This window comes from Syngnathoides biaculeatus, chromosome 6 (assembly GCF_019802595.1).
Source record: "Syngnathoides biaculeatus isolate LvHL_M chromosome 6, ASM1980259v1, whole genome shotgun sequence".
Lineage (NCBI taxonomy): Eukaryota > Metazoa > Chordata > Actinopteri > Syngnathiformes > Syngnathidae > Syngnathoides > Syngnathoides biaculeatus.
In genome coordinates this window covers 31,654,545-31,673,600 of record NC_084645.1, presented here as the reverse complement: position 1 = coordinate 31,673,600, position 19,056 = coordinate 31,654,545, and the positions used below count along the sequence as shown (strand labels likewise).

At 43.9% G+C, this 19,056-nt stretch overlaps 2 protein-coding genes and 4 non-coding genes across 13 annotated transcripts in view; 1 reads left to right on the top strand and 5 right to left on the bottom strand.

Annotated features, from left to right (window-relative positions):
• Positions 1-510: 510 nt before the first annotated feature.
• Positions 511-13,605, top strand: setd6 (SET domain containing 6, protein lysine methyltransferase). 3 transcript variants are annotated; one of them, XM_061823489.1, is made up of 9 exons: positions 511-627; positions 6,820-6,891; positions 7,445-7,589; positions 8,563-8,704; positions 9,033-9,227; positions 10,174-10,321; positions 10,620-10,827; positions 10,917-11,035; positions 11,125-13,605. In XM_061823489.1, the coding sequence occupies exons 3-9, from the start codon at positions 7,484-7,486 to the stop codon at positions 11,443-11,445; spliced, it is 1,239 nt and encodes a 412-aa protein (XP_061679473.1). In that variant the 5' UTR covers positions 511-627; positions 6,820-6,891; positions 7,445-7,483; the 3' UTR covers positions 11,446-13,605. The 3 variants fall into 3 exon arrangements, with proteins under 3 accessions (XP_061679473.1, XP_061679470.1, XP_061679472.1); XM_061823486.1 differs by lacking the exon at positions 511-627 and adding an exon at positions 692-2,920 and having other exon boundaries at positions 11,125-13,546; XM_061823488.1 differs by lacking the exon at positions 511-627 and adding an exon at positions 705-2,920 and having other exon boundaries at positions 10,620-10,800; positions 11,125-13,595.
• trnap-agg (transfer RNA proline (anticodon AGG)) lies at positions 1,186-1,257 on the bottom strand. Its single transcript has one exon. It is a non-coding gene; the product is annotated as a tRNA-Pro (tRNA).
• trnap-agg (transfer RNA proline (anticodon AGG)) lies at positions 1,571-1,642 on the bottom strand. The gene has a single exon. It is a non-coding gene; the product is annotated as a tRNA-Pro (tRNA).
• trnap-agg (transfer RNA proline (anticodon AGG)) lies at positions 1,970-2,041 on the bottom strand. The gene has a single exon. It is a non-coding gene; the product is annotated as a tRNA-Pro (tRNA).
• On the bottom strand, positions 8,835-8,906 carry trnap-agg (transfer RNA proline (anticodon AGG)). Its single transcript has one exon. It is a non-coding gene; the product is annotated as a tRNA-Pro (tRNA).
• An 18-nt stretch (positions 13,606-13,623) lies between the features above and the next one.
• The window catches only part of cnot1 (CCR4-NOT transcription complex, subunit 1), a 38,464-nt gene continuing 33,031 nt past the window's right edge, over positions 13,624-19,056 (bottom strand). For all 6 annotated transcript variants that reach the window (XM_061823477.1, XM_061823479.1, XM_061823480.1 and 3 more), the window contains exons 45-49: positions 17,480-17,629; positions 17,231-17,411; positions 16,989-17,121; positions 16,593-16,727; positions 13,624-14,529 (exon numbers count right to left, since the gene is read on the bottom strand). In XM_061823477.1, the coding sequence (XP_061679461.1) occupies positions 14,451-14,529; positions 16,593-16,727; positions 16,989-17,121; positions 17,231-17,411; positions 17,480-17,629 (678 nt within the window). In that variant the 3' untranslated portion in view covers positions 13,624-14,450. The remainder of the gene's footprint in view (positions 14,530-16,592; positions 16,728-16,988; positions 17,122-17,230; positions 17,412-17,479; positions 17,630-19,056) is intronic.

The window sequence follows — 19,056 nt, the reverse complement described above, 5'->3', positions numbered from 1 at the left end:
AATCCTATATTATTGGCTTCACTTAGGTGGGGGTCATTGTGTTTCACTGTAATTCCTTGTGTTTAAAAATAAATGGAAATCTAACGACGGTTAAGCAATCATAATGGATTATCTGCAAATACTTAATTGTCAATTCAAACTTTTACAATAATTCACGTCTTTGTCAAAAATATTGGTTAAAAAAACGTTTTTTTGTTTTTTTTTTTATTCTTTCAAAGGCGCTTCTTGTGGGTTTCACTGTAAAACCTCCGGGTTTGCAGGGAAATCCAAACAGTTCCACTTTATATATCAAACTAGATTGAGAACATGGGAAATTGAATAAATTGAATAATTGAATAAAAAAGAATCCAATGTGATTGTGGATGTAATTTGAATGAATTTAAACCTTATCACTGTTTTTTCTTTTTGGTCTTTTACACCTGTTTAGCTCAAGCAGAAACGAGGCTCTGTATTGCTTTTAAACTGGAACTTTTATTCTGAGTGGTGTTTGTAAGATTCCACTGTGTTTCTTTGTCTTCTGGTGGATTTTTACAGAAGATTTCTGTCAGAAGAAAGTTTTAAAGTGTAGAGACTGCAAAAGCAAAAGTAATCTTGGAAGAGAAGACAACAAAATCGAAGACACTATCTGTAAGGATGATGGGTAAAGTAAATTATGATAAGCGTAATATATTAACATATTAAATTTGCATACTGTATGGGGCCATAGTGCTACCCCTGTGATGGAAGGATGTAGGACAGGATTGAATTGGACAAGGACGGGGGGGGGGGGGCATGTAGGACAGAGGTGATGGAGCCGATGCACAACTCAGGTGTGGTGAGAGTGGCCATGTAAATTCCAAACATCTACAGAAACAGTCCGAGTGAGGGGGTACCCCCGAGGTTTGCATAATTGTTGTTATTAATGGTGATGAGTCCCAGAACTGAGTATCTGCAGATAGATGGAAGTGAATTGACACCATCTCACATGTACAACGAGCTTGAGAAGTGCCCCGGAACTGCTGTGCCAGCACTTGTCGGGGCTGACGACCCCCCACCCAAGGACTGGGATCGGGCTAAGGAGCACACCTGAGAGGACCCAGAGTGGCCCCACTGAGGCGCCCAGAGGAGGTCATAGGGGCCCAACACCACCGCTAACCATCAGTCTCACTTCAAATGTGTATTCCTCTCCAACATGAACAAAAAAACGGGCTCGTCCGGGATTTGAACCCGGGACCTCTCGCACCCTAAGCGAGAATCATACCCCTAGACCAACGAGCCACATGTGTGCACATCTGGATGTTATTTTCATGTACAGTATAAAGTGAGATTTGACCCTGCAATCTTGGTGATGTGGCAGGCGTATGAACATGTGAAACAGCGCCCTCTGTTAGGTCAAAAGTAAACATTACATTAGAGGAACAGAAATTTCCGATGCTGACACTTTGGAGTGCATATATTGTTCCTCGAGGAACTGGGCAGTGAAATGTGATGTCTTTAAAAAGTGTGTCTGCGTTCGGTTTCCATGTAAGAGTTTTAGAATGACAGATTAGCTCCTTCTAAGAGATCGATTTCAAGCACCTGGTCAAAAGCAGGGCTCGTCCGGGATTTGAACCCGGGACCTCTCGCACCCTAAGCGAGAATCATACCCCTAGACCAACGAGCCACATTTTTCACATCTGGCTGTTCTTTTCATGTACAGTATAACCAAAGATATGACCCTGCAATCTCTGTGATGTGACAAGTGCATGAACCTGTGAAACAGCGACCCTGTGAGGTCGAATGTAACCATTACATTTGAGGGACAGAGATTGCTGACAGTTTGGAGTGCATTTATTGTTGCTCGAGGAACTGGGCAGTGAAATGTGATGTCTTTAAAAAGTGTGTCTGCGTTTGGTTTCTATGTAACAGTTTTAGATGTTTCAGGGGTCGGTCAGTGAATGACAGATTAGCTCCTTCTGAGAGATCGATTTCAAGCACCTGGTCAAAAGCAGGGCTCGTCCGGGATTTGAACCCGGGACCTCTCGCACCCTAAGCGAGAATCATACCCCTAGACCAACGAGCCACGTGTTTGCACATATGGCTGTTATTTTCATGTACAGTATAATTCCAGATCTGACCCCGCAATCTCGGTGATGTGGCAAGTGCATAAACATGTGAAACAGCGCCCCCTGTAAGGTCTAAAGTAAACATTACATTTGAGGAACAGAGATTTCCAATGCTGCCACTTTGGAGGGCATTTTTTGTTCATCGAGGAACTGGGCAGTGAAATGTGAATATGGACAATATTATAATAAAATTGAAGAAAAGCTGGGCTCGTCCGGGACTTTACCCAGGGACCTCTCGCACCCAAAGCGAGAGTCATACCCCGAGACCAACGAGCCACGTTGCTAGCAGTTATCATGACAAAAAGAATAAAATTCAATACATAATACCGGTTTCATTGGTCTTAGGTACTCGAGTTAGCCTGCGAGACTTCATTGAGGGTCGTGTTAGAACACATTCATCAAATTTTGACGCTTTCTCAACGTTACAACCTTTAACAACAAACATTTTTGTCATTTAGCAGTAGTTTCTCGTCAGCTTGTCCCTTTTTGGGGTCGCCACAGCGTGTCATCTCAGATGAACCCACATATATGTTTGGCACTATTTTTACGCCGGATGCCCTTCCTGACGCAACCCTTCTCAGGGAGTGGGATACGAACCCACAACCCCTGGTTTACCAAACTAGTGCTCTAACCACTGAGCTTGTCTCAACTTTCTTTCGGGTGGACGACATCGTGCTGCTGTGTGCTCGCGGGCTGCCTGCTAGTCCAGATTCCGGGTCTATTTTTACTGTGACACGCTTGGGTTACTCATCGTGGACCGGGAAACCGTTTAAAATCCGCTTAAGAGGGTTCATTACAACTGCCAAAAAATGTCATCAGAAGCCAAGAGACCTAAGGTTTGCTTTCGTCTGCTGAAGTTCGTTTCAGAAAATGCAATGTGGCGGTGCCACGAATGAATGTAGATGACACGTGCTATGGCCATAATAGCTTATTAACTAGCATTATCATTCTTCGTCTATTACGCCATATATACCAGGCAATATATTTTAAATAATAATAATAATAATCCACCCGGACACCATTTTACCTTTTATTTAGCCAACCACGTCGGAAGCTAGCTCCCACATCGTGTGTGTGTTTTCATAAAGCTTTCATGTGGGTGGGTAACACGCGGATATGGGGGAAGGGGGGGCTTGACTTTTAGTCCACAAAACTTTATCAACACAAAGTCGACAAAATGGCATCCTAGACTGGAGAGATGCCGTAAATGTATCGCAGCAATTAAAAAAAAAAAATTAAAAAAAAAAAATATATATATATTATTCTTCTTCTTTTCCTTTCGGCTTGTCCCGTTAGGGGTCGCCACAGCATGTCATCTTTTGCCATCTTAGCCTATCTCCTGCATCTTCCTCTCTAACCCCAACTGCCCTCATGTCTTCCCTCACCACATCCATAAACCTTCTCTTTGGTCTTCCTCTCGCTCTTTTGCCTGGGAGCTCCATCCTCAGCATCCTCCTACCAATATACTCACTCTCACGCCTCTGAACATGTCCAAACCATCGAAGTCTGCTCTCTCGAATCTTGTCTCCAAAACATCCAGCTTTGGCTGTCCCTCTAATGAGCTCATTTCTAATCCTATCCAACCTGGTCATTCCGAGCGAGAACCTCAACATCTTCATTTCTGCCACCTCCAGTTCAGCTTCCTGTTGTTTCTTCAGTGCCACCGTCTCTAATCCGTACATCATGGCCTCACCACTGTTTTGTAAACTTTGCCCTTCATCCTAGCAGACACTCTTCTGTCACATAACACACCAGACACCTTTCGCCAGCTGTTCCAACCTGCTTGGACCCGTTTCTTCACTTCCTGACCACACTCTCCATTGCTCTGTATTGTTGACCCCAAGTATTTGAAGTCGTCCACCCTCGCTATCTCTTCTCCCTGTAGCCTCACTCTTCCCCCTCTACTTTTCTCATTCACGCACATATATTCTGTTTTACTTCTGCTAATCTTCATTCCTCTCCTTTCCAGTGCATGTCTCCATCTTTCCAATTGTTCCTCTGCATGCTCCCTGCTTTCACTGCATATGACAATATCATCTGCGAACATCATGGTCCAAGGGGATTCCAGTCTAACCTCATCTGTCAGCCTATCCATTACCACTGCAAATAGGAAGGGGCTCAGAGCTGATCCCTGATGTAGTCCCACCTCCACCATAAATTCCTCTGTCACACCTAAGGCACACCTCACCATTGTTCTGCTGCCATCATACATGTCCTGTACTATTTTAACATACTTCTCTGCCACACCAGACTTACGCATGCAGTACCACAGTTCCTCTCTTGGTACTCTGTCATAGGCTTTCTCTAGATCCACAAAGACACAATGTAGCTCCGTCTGACCTTCTCTGTACTTTTCCACGAGCATCCTCAAGGCAAATAATGCATCTGTGGTACTCTTTCTAGGCATGAAACCATACTGTTGTTCGCAGATACTTACTTCTGTCCTGAGTCTAGCCTCCACTACTCTTTCCCATAACTTCATTGTGTGGCTCATCAACTTTATTCCTCTATAGTTCCCACAGCTCTGAACATCCCCTTTGTTCTTAAAAATGGGAACTAGAACACTTTTCCTCCATTCTTCAGGCATCTTTTCACCCGCTAGTATTCTGTTGAATAAGTTGGTCAAAAACTCCACAGCCATCTCTCCAAATTGCTTCCATACCTCTACCGGTATGTCATCAGGACCAACTGCCTTCCCATTTTTCATCCTTTGTAATGCCTTTCTGACTTCCCCCTTAGTAATCATTTCCACTTCCTGGTCCTTCACTCTTGCCTCTTCAACTCTTCCTTCTCTCTCATTTTCTTCATTCATCAACTTCTCAAAGTATTCTTTCCATCTATTTAGCACACTACCGGCACCAGTCAACAAATTCCATCTCTATCCTTAATCACCCTGACCTCTGCACATCCTTCCCATCTCTATCCCTCTGTCTGGCCAACCTGTAGAGATCCTTTTCTCCTTCTTTCGTGTCCAACCTGGTGTACATGTCTTCATATGCCTCTTGTTTAGCCTTTGCCACCTCTACCTTTGCCCTACGTCGCAGCTCGATGTACTCCTTTCGCCTCTCCTCAGTCCTCTCAGTATCCCACTTCTTCTTCGCTAATCTCTTTCCTTGTATGACTCCCTGTATTTTGGGGTTCCACCACCAAGTCTCCTTCTCCCCTTTCCTACCAGATGACACACCAAGTACTCTCCTGCCTGTCTCTCTGATCACCTTGGCTGTCGTCGTCCAGTCTTCCGGGAGCTTCGGTTGTCCATCGAGAGCCTGTCTCACCTCTTTCCGGAAGGCCGCACAACATTCTTCCTTTCTCAGCTTCCACCACATGGTTCTCTGCTCTAACTTTGTCTTCTTAATCTTCCTACCCACCAAAAAGAATCATCCTACATACTACCATCCTATGCTGTCGAGCTACACTCTCCCCTACCACTACTTTACAGTCAGTAACCTCCTTCAGATTACATCGTCTGCACAAAATATAATCTACCTGCGTGGTTCTACCTCCGCTCTTGTAGGTCACTATATGCTCCTCCCTCTTCTGGAAATAAGTGTTCACTACAGCCATCTCCATCCTTTTTGCAAAGTCCACCACCATCTGCCCTTCAAAGTTCCTTTCCTGGATGCCGTACTTACCCATCACTTCTTCATCGCCCCTGTTTCCTTTACCAATATGTCCATTACAATCTGCACCAATCACAACTCTCTCGCTGTCTGGGATGCTCAGAACTACTTCATCTAGTTCCTTCCAGAATTTCTCTTTCAACTCTAGGTCACATCCTACCTGTGGTGCATAGCCGCTAACCACATTATACATAACACCCTCAATTTCAAATTTTAGTCTCATCACTCGATCTGATACTCTTTTTACCTCCAAGACATTCTTAGCCAGCTCTTCCTTTAAAATAACCCCTACTCCATTTCTCTTCCCATCTACTCCGTGGTAGAATAATTTAAACCTGCTCCCAAACTTCTAGCCTTACTACCTTTCCACCTGCTCTCTTGGATGCACAGAATATCAACCTTTCTCCTAATCATCATGTCAACCAACTCCTGAGCTTTTCCTGTCATAGTCCCAACATTCAAAGTCCCTACACTCAGTTGTAGGCTCTGTGCATTCCTCTTTTTCTTCTGACGCTGGATCCGGTTTCCTCCTCTTCTTTGTCTTCGACCCACAGTAGCTGAATTTCCACCGACGCCCTGCAGGTTAGCAGTGCCGGGGGCGGGCGTTGTTAACCCGGGCCACGACCGATCCGGTATGGGATTCTTTAGATGAACGCTCATATTTGTTTGGCACAGTTTTTACGCCGGATGCCCTTCCTGACGCAACCCTCTGCATTTATCCGGGCTTGGGACCGGCCTACAGATTGCACTGGTTTGTGCCCCCCATAGGGCTGCATTATATATATATATATATATATATATATATATATATATATATATATATATATATATATATATATTATACCAACAGTCAAACATGGTGGTGGTCGTGTGATGGTCTTGGACTGCTTCGTACCTTCAGGACCTGTACAACTTGCTGTAATTAATGAAACTGAGAATTCTGCTCTTTAAGAGAGAATCTTATCAATATATTGACCAATTGATAGATCAATAGCTGTATGTAGCCATCGATTTATTCCTTTCTGTCTCATTTTCTTTTAAGTCAGCTCCAAATGTATGTTTAAGGGTTTAAAGCGGTGATTTGTGTGCCCCATTTTCCTCCTCCAACTGTGCAGGTAGACAACGACGCTCCCCTTCAGAACTTCCTCCGGTGGTGCGACAGCGTCGGTCTAGAGCTCAGCACAAAGGTACGCTGGTCTCCGGGGCAAACTGCCCTCTTATGTCTTGAATCGCTCTTTCCCAACGTTTATTGAGCCAAATTATAGTTTAGGTTATAAAAATGGCCACGGTACACCACCAAAATTGAAATAACTGGAAAAGTGGATACAAGGGTGAATTAAGTGCCATCTGCAATAGATGGATTTCGAATTACCCGTCATGCCTTACAACTGCCGCCATCTTGTGTGTCATAGAGGTCGGAGAACACAGGTGATAGGTGGACCGTGATGATTTTTTACTATCATTAATTTATCCGATTGGTCTAAGAGTTATGACGTCGTAGAAAAAGGGAATCCTGGGGCTGTGGTGACGTCATCGGAAACCTATCCAATGGGGGGGGGGTACAGCCATCACTGGTATGCATAGTTGAACAAAGATATACATCGTTTGTCGGAAATAAATAATTTTTTCAGACCAATGAAGTGACACGGGGTCATTTCCCGCACCACGCCTGTGTGTCAGTGATCTTGCGTGGCGTAAAAGTTGCGAATCGCTATTGGATCATGTCAATTGCCCACGCAGGTACGATTAAGCAAAGAAGGCACGGTGGCTGACTATGGGATGTTAGCTCAGGATAACATTGAGGAAGGCGAGGTGTTGTTTACCATCCCCAGATCAGCTCTTCTTCACCAGGGGACGACGCACGTCTCGGCGCTGCTGGAGCGAGGTAAATACGACGTTATACTGCGGTTCATTGTACACATCTCTGCTGTAGCACTTTTTTTTTTAAAAAGGGTATTTACAACACAGTGAATCCTGATTTATTTTAGTGCTTACCATGTTTTCGTGAGCATAGGGTGCACTTCCACCCATCCATCCATTTTCTTTTCCGCTTATCCTCACAAGGGTCACGGGGGGTGCTGGAGCCCACCCCAGCTGTCAACGGGCAGGAGGCGGGGTACGCCCTGAACTGGGTGCCACCCAATCGCAGCGCACATCAAGACATATAGCCGCACTCACAATCACACCTAGGGGCAATTTAGAGTGTCCAATTAATTTTGCATGTTTTTGGAATGTGGGAGGAAACAGACTGCCTGAAGAAAACCCACGCAGGCACGGGGAGAACACGCAAACTCCACACAGGCGAGGCAGGGATTGAACCCTGCTCCTCAGAACTGTGAGGCCAACGCTTTACCAGCTGATCCTCCATGCCACCGAGAGTGCATTTAAAAATGTTTTTCTCCAAAATGGACAGAGCGCGTTATCAGATGTCACATCTTACATCTACACCGAGTTCTAAAATCTCTAAAGGTTTCTGTGTGAGTACTGTACTTCAATAAAGTACAACCGATCACACTGGTTATAGATTGGTGTCATATTGAAACTAAGATGATCACACCACAACAAACAAAATAGCATAAGTAACAAATAATAAAACAAAGGAGAAATAATTGACACAAGATATGCGCTTTCATTGCTATATTCATCATTAGTGCCACAAAGCATGCTCAACAGGTAGGAATATGAATGCAGTTAAATAATTTTTTCAAATACGATGTCTTTAAAAAGTGTGTCAGTTTTAGATGTATTTAGGGGTCGGTCAGGAAGATATTCCCGCTGATTAAAGGGGGTTCCCTGTAATAAGATTGCCCTGCTCAGTCCGGCCTCCCCATTTTTTAAACCCTGTTTCCCCCCCTCAGAGAAAATCTCCTTGGCGAGCACATCAGGCTGGGTCCCCCTCCTGCTGGCTTTGCTGTACGAATACACGACAGCGCACTCCCACTGGAAAGCATACCTGTCATTATGGACCGACTTCAAGTTGTTGGACCATCCCATGTTCTGGTGAGGAAATGAAAACATAACACACAAGATACTGAACGCGATGAAGACATTCATAAATTCAGTGGTTGGACAGAGTACCTTGTTGACCTGCTTCTGAGATAGATCGACTTAAAGCACGAGGTCAAAAGGAGGGCTCGTCCGGGATTTGAACCCGGGACCTCTCGCACCCTAAGCGAGAATCATACCCCTAGACCAACGAGCCACATTCATGATGTGTGTGACTTCAAGTCAAACCCCAAACTTGGTGATGTGGCAAGTGAAGGGCTTGTTATGATTCAAACAGCACCACCTGGTGGCCAGAACTCGACATTGTTGGTGGTCCATGCAGGTCCAAAGAGGAGCGAGACAAACTGCTGAGGGGAACCGGTATCCCAGAGGCGGTGGACAAAGACCTGGCTAACATCCAGAGAGAATACCGAGACGTGGTCCTGCCCTTCATTGCCAAGCATCCTGACATCTGGAACCCCTGCATGCACACACTGGACTTGTACACGCAGCTGGTGGCTTTTGTCATGGCCTACAGGTCGGTCAAACACCCAGGAAATGTTTTTATGCTTCTTTTAGAATAGAATTCTACTCTTTCTTCATCTTCTGTTAATGTATACAGTGAACCCCCATTTATCGCAGGGGATACGGTCCAGACCTAACCACAATAGGTGCAAAAAAAAAAATATATATATATATCTATATATGAAGTGACTAATTTAAAAGCATCTTTTTAAGTTTTATCCAACCCAAAGACAAACGCATTCAAACTCATCAAAACAGACATAAAGGTCAAGTGTCATCCTATAAACATTCTAAAATAGATATTGTAATGAAAAATACATATAACATTATTCACTTCAATGTCTATACAAAAAAAAAAATATGAGCGGAGAGCGCGTCATCCATGCACAAAGTTGCGGAAGTCTCATTTGACATTCAAATGGTCGCCATATTGCCTGCCTGCCATATTGCCTGTGAGGTCACCCCGGACATTCGCCATTGAAAACACGCTGTTGCCCCCACAGTGGGACACGCCCCTTCAGACATGGAAACTCTTTTCAAAGAGAACATCTCACAAGCAAGTGAAGTAACCGGGGCAATATTACCCTCGGCATATTTAGATGATATGCGGATCACGGCCAAACCACATCACCGCCTGATCCGCCTTTTATCGCCGCCGATCGCGGCTTCAGCTGAGGTGGCACATCGACACATTGAGCATCCCCGATTTACCGATTACATCACCCTGCCACCGCGCACACGTCTTAAAATCTTTGCTCGCAAGTCAAAGCACCAAATAACTAAACAATGGCTCATATCTCGGAAAAGGGCTTATTTGCGTCTCAAGGAACATTCATTAATTTCATTTTTTTTTTTTAACAATGTGGCGTGTTTGACTGGCTGGAACCAAGTTACGAGCTTGGTCCCGTTTGGAACAACGAATTGAAATCAAGAGACCGCTGTATTCCCTCCTTGTGTAGTTTCCAAGAGCCACAAGAAGAGAATGATGATGATGATGATGGTGAAGATGATGAGACGGAGGAGGCCCCCACTCCACCTATGATGGTCCCCATGGCTGACATGCTCAACCACGTGTCCAAGCACAATGCCAATCTGGAGTTCACAGCAGTAAAGACGCACTTTGGTTTCTTGTTCACTGCCATTGACGGCTATAGACGTCAAATATGGTATCCATTTTAAGTGGGGGGGCTGGCAGTGAATGAGATTCGATATACTGTACATTTTTTTTTCACAGGTTACAACAGCTCCCAGGTGTTTTAATATAATGTCTGCATTCTGCTTTTTGTCCAATATTGAAAGGCGTTGCGCCTTGTCAGAAGCAATTTACATTAGCTGAAGATAATTTGGGCATCCAACAAAAATGAACGCCACTCTGCTGCTCTTTTCTGTCTTTTGTCCCCTTCAGGAGACTTTGAAGATGGTCTGCGTGCGACCCATCAAAAAAGGAGAGGAAGTGTTCAACACCTACGGGCAGATGGCCAACTGGCAACTGCTGCACATGTACGGCTTCACCCAACCGCACGGCGACAACACGGACGACACCGCTGACATCGCCGTTGCCAACCTGCACAAGGCGGCCACAAGAGGTTCATCTCGTTATTATCATTCCAAGGGTACTCAGACCAATGTGGTAGTACACTACAATGAAGCCCGACGCCGGGGAGGAGCAGACGCATTGGAGAATAATTTTTTCGCTTTACAGAGCCGGATGGGGATCAGCCGCTGTTGGGGGAGATGTGGGAGGTGCTCCGGGAAAAAGGAGCGTTTGTCTTTGGCAAACACGGCTGCCTCACCGACACGGAGCTACACGCCACGCTCAAGGTGATATACAAGCTACATTTATGACAGGGTGAGATGAATTCCAAACCAATGCTTGAGTACGCATTGAGGTGTGATCCGGGTGTTTTCAGGTGCTCTGCATGTCCAGGGAGGAATTCTTGGAGTTCAAATGCAACGAAGACGGATGGGAGGAAGACGACGAGGACGAGGGGGAGATTTCGCGAGGGTTCTCCAACGACGGGCTCGCGGGATTAAACAGCAAGTGGAAGCGGCTCCTCCACGAAGCGGCGCGTCTGACCGTGAGGGGCTACCCCGACGTGGACCGAGACCGGGCCCTGATGGAGGACCAGGCGTCGCTAAAGACACTGAGCAGCAGGGAAAGGAGGGCGCTGGAGGTCCGGTATGGACAGAAAAGCATCCTGGATAAAGTCATGGTGCTCACAAAGACATGAACCTGGAACTTTTTCTTCACATCCATTAATAACAATTTCATCGCAATGTACATATACTTAATTGTGTTTAAATTCGCCTGTTAAGTCGTGGGATTAGCCAGCAGTATGTACAGTGGGTATGGAAAGCATTCATCTTTATCCTCAGGAGGGTCACAAGTGTGCTGTAGCCGATCCCAACAATCTTAAGCCAAAAAGGCAGAGTACAGCTTGAACTGGTTGCCAGCCAATCACAGGGCACAGAAACAACAATTTGCACTCACATTCACACCCGTGGGCAAATCAAGAGTCCTCATTTAATGGGTGTTTTGGGGATCTGGGAGGAAATCGGAGCACCCAGAGAAAACCAACGCAGGGACAGGCCCAGCCAGAGGTCCTGAGAATTCTGGAGAATCTTTTCATCCAGGATATCCCTGAACTTGGCTGCATTCATCTTGCAACCAGTTATCCAGTCCCTGCCGCTGAAAAGCACCCCCGCAGCATGATACTGCCACCACCGTGCTTCACTCTTGGGACTCCGTCGTACAGGTCATGAATAGTGCCTGGTTTTCGCCACACATACCACCTAGAATAAAGACCAAAAAGGTTCTATCATGGACTCATCAGACCAGAGAATCATGGATCTGTGCTTTGCCTTTGATCTTCCCTTCACTATGCTCAACCCTGTCTCAGTGTACTTGTTAGGTGTCCACCCACATAGTAGTGTTTCTCAACTGCTTCTCTTTTGTCTCTCCTCTCCTGGTGGTTGGTGCTCCCTGCTTCTAGAGATGAGCGGCAGCAGCGCCACTGCACCTCTGCACGTGTTATCTGTGAGCAGTGGTCTTTGGAGTGGACTCGTAGGTTGTTGTTGCCGTCATCATGGGACTACCTGTTGTGCATTGTTCACGCCACCTCAGCCCTGTTTCCTGTCTAACCTCTGAAACCTCAACGGATTCAATCTCAATTTAGTCAGCCAGGACACACTTCTTGGATTCTGTTGGAAGTTTAAGTGAAAGAATTTCTTTGCCCGTCACCGTACATCAGGGGTGCTCAATACGTCGATCACGAGGCAGTCTTGGATGATTGTGGGACGGCGTGCTTAAAAAAAAAAAAGTCAGCCAACATTCCCTCTAAACTGCGCGCGTGCGCAATTGTGCACCAGTGATGCAGTCTCTTCGCAGATATTCTGCGTTCCACGCGCAAAAAAAGTCCAATGCAAATTGAAAGTATAACATTCAGCTATTCAGTTTGTGGCATTTTGCAATGAGTGAGGGATGGAATGGTTGTTACATCCATTAGCACAATTCACATACGTACTGTAAAAAAAAGTTTAGGCAGCACATGGATCTTTCGCTAACTACAATCGCTGCTCCGCCACATTCTATTTCCTAGTTAGATTCCCCCTGTACCCTGCTCTTAAAATACGTGCACTCAATTACAAATGTTACAGTACTTACGCAGCCCATCAATGTGTTTTATAATGACAGCGTCCACCACCTCTGCTTTAGTTCGCAACACAGTCTGGGCAACGTAGAGCAAAGACGAGCTAGACATGCTGCTTATGTTTACTCTCAATAATGGCAAAAGTAAAAAACAAAAAAAAAAAAAAAGAAATGCTGTTGTTTTAAGATGCTATGACTGTCAGAGTATGTGAATAATGGAAGAAAAAAAGTGGTTAAACTGGATGAGATTTTCTCTTTTCTGAGTGGGAAAAGTCTGGTCTGAAGCCAAAGTAGAAAGTGCAGGATGAGATGGTGGGTCATTTTGAAATTCCACCTTGGCACAGCCTGATCCAGCATGAAAACACAGACAATAGAGTGCACGAAAAACCTTTAAATATAGGAGGCAACAATTACCATAAAACGGTTTGAGAGCATTATCATCATCCCTCCACCCCTCCACTCCTGTCGTCAGCAGCTCGCAAGAGGCTGGCTGCTTGAAAAGTAGATCTTGGGGTAAAATAGTCTGGGCACCCCCTGCTGCACATGTTCACTTGGGTTCAGTTTTCATTGTGTGAAGTGCTTCTTAACCTGCTCAATGTGTTAATTGTCACATATATCCATAGACATACACACATGATTTCACCATTTGTAAATTATAACCAACACAGCTGCAGTGCAGACAATGATCCATTATGTAGCCGGGGAACACTTGCATTTATACCTGAAATCTATGACTAATAAAGAGGCACTGCAATCATAATTTGCAGTTTGAATGCTTTATTAATTGTATGTACGCAGACTGCAATTAAGTAGCAAGAACTAAAGGCAAACTAGAAAGGACTACAAAATACACATGGACCAATACATTTACAAAACATTCAAAATGTTACAAAATGGGCTGTATTGGTCCTTCTGTTCTTCAATTTGAATCTTTGTACAAATTGTCAAGATACAAGGTCAATCATTTTCACTTTGAACAATTTTACAAGTGCCTGGGAGAGAGATGTCTCGACACCACCCATCAGTAAACCATCGCCTGACACCACAAACACGACCCCCCCCCCCAGACTAGACTACATCTTCGAGTCCATTGAAGGACACAGGAGGAGAAGGAATAAGGAAAAAAAAAAAAGTTTATCTTCAATCATTTTTAGCTTTCAACTTCTGAGAGCAAACCAAGTGAGGAGCAAAAAAAAATTGAGGGAAGCAAACCAAAAACTTTGGTAGAGCGAAAATATGCTCAGATGTTTTTTTTTTCCTTTACATGTCAGTGTACAATTTTGTTCATTCCCCACGCTTCACTTAAGACTCCCCCCCCATTATTTACATCAAAGCATGAAAACAGTATTTAAACAGCATTTCTCACATCCATTATTTCCTTCGAGACTCGGCTCCAAAAGAGATCAACAAAAGAAAATATAAATCTTCAGAACCTGGAGCAATAGTTCATAAATCCACATTTCTTAAAGACTGTGGTTGCCAGTTTATCCAGTGCTGCTAACAGTGAAGGAGGAGGTGTTTGTGTTTGTGTGTGTGTGCGAGCGTCGTCTCTCTCTCTCAAGGGCTACAAGCTGAGTGCGAGCCAGGCTAGCTGGCGCCGGTTCCTTCCATCACCTGCTGGGCCTGCTTCTGGCCCATGCAGCACTGAGCCACCGACTGGAACAACCTGCCAAGGACAGGAGGATATTTTCACTGCTGCTTGGAAGTAAACAAGCATTAAAAAAAAAAAAAACCTTGTTACCGTCCTGGAGCTGGATTTATTCTCACAAATCACTCAGACTTGCATTTGCAGGGTTGTTACTTGTTTTGACCTCCAAAGATATTAAAAAAACAAAATGTTTCAATACTTCCAATTTTATCTCTTAATGAAAGTATCAGTATCGGACAATGGATGGATTTAATTTCTTTTGTAATTGTAAATTCCAAGCTACTTAATGCTTCGAAAGCAAGCTTGAAGTTGCCTCACACCGCCATATACAATTGTCAGAAATTCATATTAAGGTGAGAGGATTGAGGCAATTTTTGAGGCTAGCTAAAAATCAAGGGACTACTGCTGTATCCTTTGTATCTCACGGTTCTTCGGTGAAGTATGAAAATGGGAAAATATCACCTAGATTGCAAATACAACCAAACAGTTGTACTTTTGTCATTCTTTGATTATTTAGTTTAAATGGAGCGTGCCTGTTCTATTTGGGCAGTACTGAATACTAAAATGACTTACACTGGCTCATGGTTACTACACATAATCAACCACCCATTTATAACTAAGTGCTGTTATTTTGTCAAATGAACTTGGCCACAAAAAGGAAATTACAATGTTTTGATAGAGAATTTTTTTGCATTCAACGTAATAACCTATAACATTATACATGCTTCGAAGTCACTTCAAATATGCGCTGTGAGAGGTGGCCATTTTGCAAGAGAAGACCACTTGTGTTTTTCTATGCATCTTGAATAGTTGTGAAGACAGAACAGTGTTGATCGCATTTGGTTTTAATCTCATTTGAAACAAAGTACAAGAGTGATAATTTAGCTATGAGAGTTGATGACAATCGACTTCAAATACTTGGGGTCAACAATCCAGAGAAATGGTGAGTGTGGTAAGGAAGTGAAGAAACAGGTCGAAGAAGGTTTGAACAGCTGGTGGAGGGTGTCTGGTGTGTTATGTGACAGAAGAGTCTCCGCTAGGATGAAGGGCAAAGTTTATACAACAGCGGTGAGGCCGGCAATGATGTACGGATTAGAGACGGTGGCACTGAAGAAATAACAGGAAGCAGAACTTGAGGTAGCATAAATGAAGATGTTGACGCTCTCGCTCGGAGTGAGCAGGTTGGAGAGGATTAGAAACGAGCTCATTAGACGGACAGCCAAAGTTGGATGTTTGGGAGACAAGGTTAGAGAGAGCAGACTTCCATGGTTTGGACACGTTCAGAGGCGAGAGAGTGATTATATTGGTAGAAGGGGTGCTGAGGATGGAGCTGCCAGGCAAAAGAGTGAGAGGAAGACCAAAGGAAAGGTTTATGGATGTGGTGAGGGAAGACATGAGGTTAGTTGGTGTTAGAGAGGAAGATGCATGAGGTAGGCTTCGATGGAAAAAGATGACACGCTGTGGCGACCTAACAGGACAAGCCGAAAGGACAAGAAGAAGTAGTTGATTGGTGACAATGACAAGATGTCATCTTTAACTGCGCTAACTGAAGAAAAAAAAAATGTAATTTTTGAAAACATTTCTAGCTCGACTCTTGTTCTCCTGGTCTCCTCGAGGGATGTCTGGTTGGAGGCGCTAACGTAAACAAGAGTGGGGCCCATGAGAATGGTCCTACATTTCTTAAATGGCATGGTAATGCCTCTGGTCACCGTACAATGAAATTAAATACTTCAAAAGCTTTGAGCTAGTGGGGAGCACAAATGATCAGAATGACACCAGCACCGCCATAATTTGAGCAAGAAAATAAAAATAACTTCATAGAACGATTGTACTTTGTAAAAAAAAAAATAGATAGATAGATAGATAGATAGATAGATAGATAGATAGATAGATAGATAGATAGATAGATAGATAGATAGATAGATAGATAGATAGATAGATAGATAGATAGATAGATAGATAGATAGATAGATAGATAGATAGATAGATAGATAGATAGATAGATAGATAGATAGATAGATAGATAGATAGATAGATAGATAGATAGATAGATAGCGCTACTACAAGTGAACTCATCCTACTTTTCAATCTCAGGGGCACAGTGCACAAAGTCATGGCTCCAGAACTTGAAGGCCGGATTCTTGATCAGCTCAATGAAGGTGATGAGGAGACCCCACGGGTGAGGCCGGTTCACGATCAATCTCTCCAACAGGACCCTATGATAGAGGAGGCGTTAATCCGAGCCGAAACGCAAACTGGATGACGATATCACGTCACCCTTTTTGCCATCATCACAGCTCCAATGATAGAAAACCTTGAGAAAATGACAGATGGAGTGGTGCCTCCACTCTGAATTTAAATCACTCAATCACCAAACTCGGAACAATTTCGTCTGATAAATCAATTTTCCCCTTTGAAATGTAATAAATCGTGATTATCGTGCTCAAACACTCACAGACACAGAAACAAAGACAAACCTGGTGATCTGCTCCTGGATGGCCTCAGTGTTTGCCTCAGCAAACAGATAAAGCATGGTGCAGCTGAAATAATGCGTGTGGCTGTTCGGGTAGCGCAGTTGATTGGCGATAGCGTTCAAGAACAGGTAACGCCCTGAAAATGAAACACACATGTTCAGTGTCCTTTTTATCAGTCATCAGTCATCAGTCACCCAGTCATCTGTGTGTGTGTGTGTGTGTGTGTGTGTATCTCGCTAAGTTACCCTCCGTGTCTAGGTCCACAGCCAGGTTCTGGAAGATGTCCATGTGTGCAGAGTGGGTGATGGTGCTCATGGAGGGCGTGCTACCCTTGTTGTGGATGTGCGCGATGGCTTGAGTTCCCACATACAACACTAAGGCGTTGATCAACTGGATGTTGTAGCGGTTTCCTGGCTCATTCGAAACCTGACAAGACACAAACCATTTAGATTTCCAATAGCGTACACTTCGCATCGAAATTAAATAGCGTTTACTTGTAGATTGCTGCGCAGCTCTGAGAGGAAAGTAACCGGCGAACGTGTTTTCAGATAGGAGTCCAGATCCTTCTTGAACTGGGAAGGCATGACAGCTGTGAAATTGGTGAGGATGCGAGGAGCGATGTTGATCTCACTCAGCATGTCCACCTACACGTGCAAACATTCAGAAAATACAAACAAGTTTGAACAACAAACCACTTAACTGAACCAGGGAAAAATTATACATCACTCCGATTGTGTGCAAGTCTCCATATGCGAGTGTGTGCACATTTGTGCATGTGTGTCTAACTGCATGAGAATATGCATTTCTGGACACGTCTCTCGCTATGTACAGTCCCCTTGAAAAGTGAGTGTCTTCAAACAAAAGGTTCTCTGTCCTGATTTGTTCAACTCTAGATTTAATACCACGAAATCATAGCTTTAATATTCTGAAATAGTGGATGGAATTCTGAGCTTCACAGTATAACAAAAACAAGGGAATTGACCTTTCCATTCTAAGAGTTCTGAAAGGGACTATATGTGTGCTAACCGTTGGACAAATTCTGACAATGTGATGGTCTCGTCGATAATCTGAAGACTCAATGAGTCAACATTTTGTCAGTATAGATAAATCAAAGGATAAAGTGGCACTTTGGTGAGATCTGTAATCTGCTGCGGTTGCTTTGGTAACTGTATCCAGTTATTTTATTTTTTTTTGTTGCCAAGATAAAGCCCAAAGATCGTAAAGAAGGGATGCAGTGACATCGCAACACAAAATTATATTTTGGTATGTAATAGTGCATACCTGAAAGACCAATTCGCTATTGTAGTCTGAGCCAGGCATGGCGTGGTGTCTTTTCCACACTGCCAGTGTTTTTTTGACTATTGACTGATATACTACTTTGTCAAAGGACACGCAACAAGGCAAAAATAAAGTCGCTTTTGGAATTAAATATAAAATACACGATGGCGATGAGGAGTAAATGTCTTTTGCGCAACTGATCCATGACGTTACTGATCGGCTCCTTGAATGAAAAAGATGATCAGCATAAATTCTAATTATCGGCTGATACTGATCAAGCCGATCGGGTCAGTGTAAAGTCTAATAAAAATCAACCCAGATCCATCCTATCCTAGTTCGACAATATGTTTCAGAGTGTAAGAGGTTCAAGGTTCAAAACAGACGGCAGCAAAGGCGTATGCAACTAGGTAAGTCTTCATTCACAAACCAGAGCCAACAACATTTGGCTTGGAACACCAAGTCAATGGTGTGAAAATCCTGTAGTTATTTGTCAACTTTCAAACTAAAACCATAGAAGTAAAAACTTCCATCACACTGTGGACTGAAAAACTGCTCAGTACTGCTTCAGCAAACCCCCCCCTTTTTTTTTTAACCAATTTTTCCTCAATTACCAAAGCTGCACCTTTAAAAATGAGACAATTTAAATTAGTATCACTGATGAAGTTAATTTTGCGTACTTTGACGTTTGTTGGGGCACACTACAAGAGATTAGTGACTACTAAACATTAGTAGCAAAGTCACAGGGTCTGCACAGCCCCTTGTGTGTCTCTCATTGGTTTGTCTCTGTCCTCTC

Coding starts and splice junctions, on each gene's coding strand:
- setd6 (XM_061823486.1), top strand. CDS start 2,894: ATGTCATCAGAAGCCAAGAGACCTAAG. Junction 2,921..6,819: donor CAGAAGCCAAGAGACCTAAG/GTTTGCTTTCGT, acceptor CCAACTGTGCAG/GTAGACAACGACGCTCCCCT. Junction 10,322..10,619: donor CCAATCTGGAGTTCACAGCA/GTAAAGACGCAC, acceptor TGTCCCCTTCAG/GAGACTTTGAAGATGGTCTG.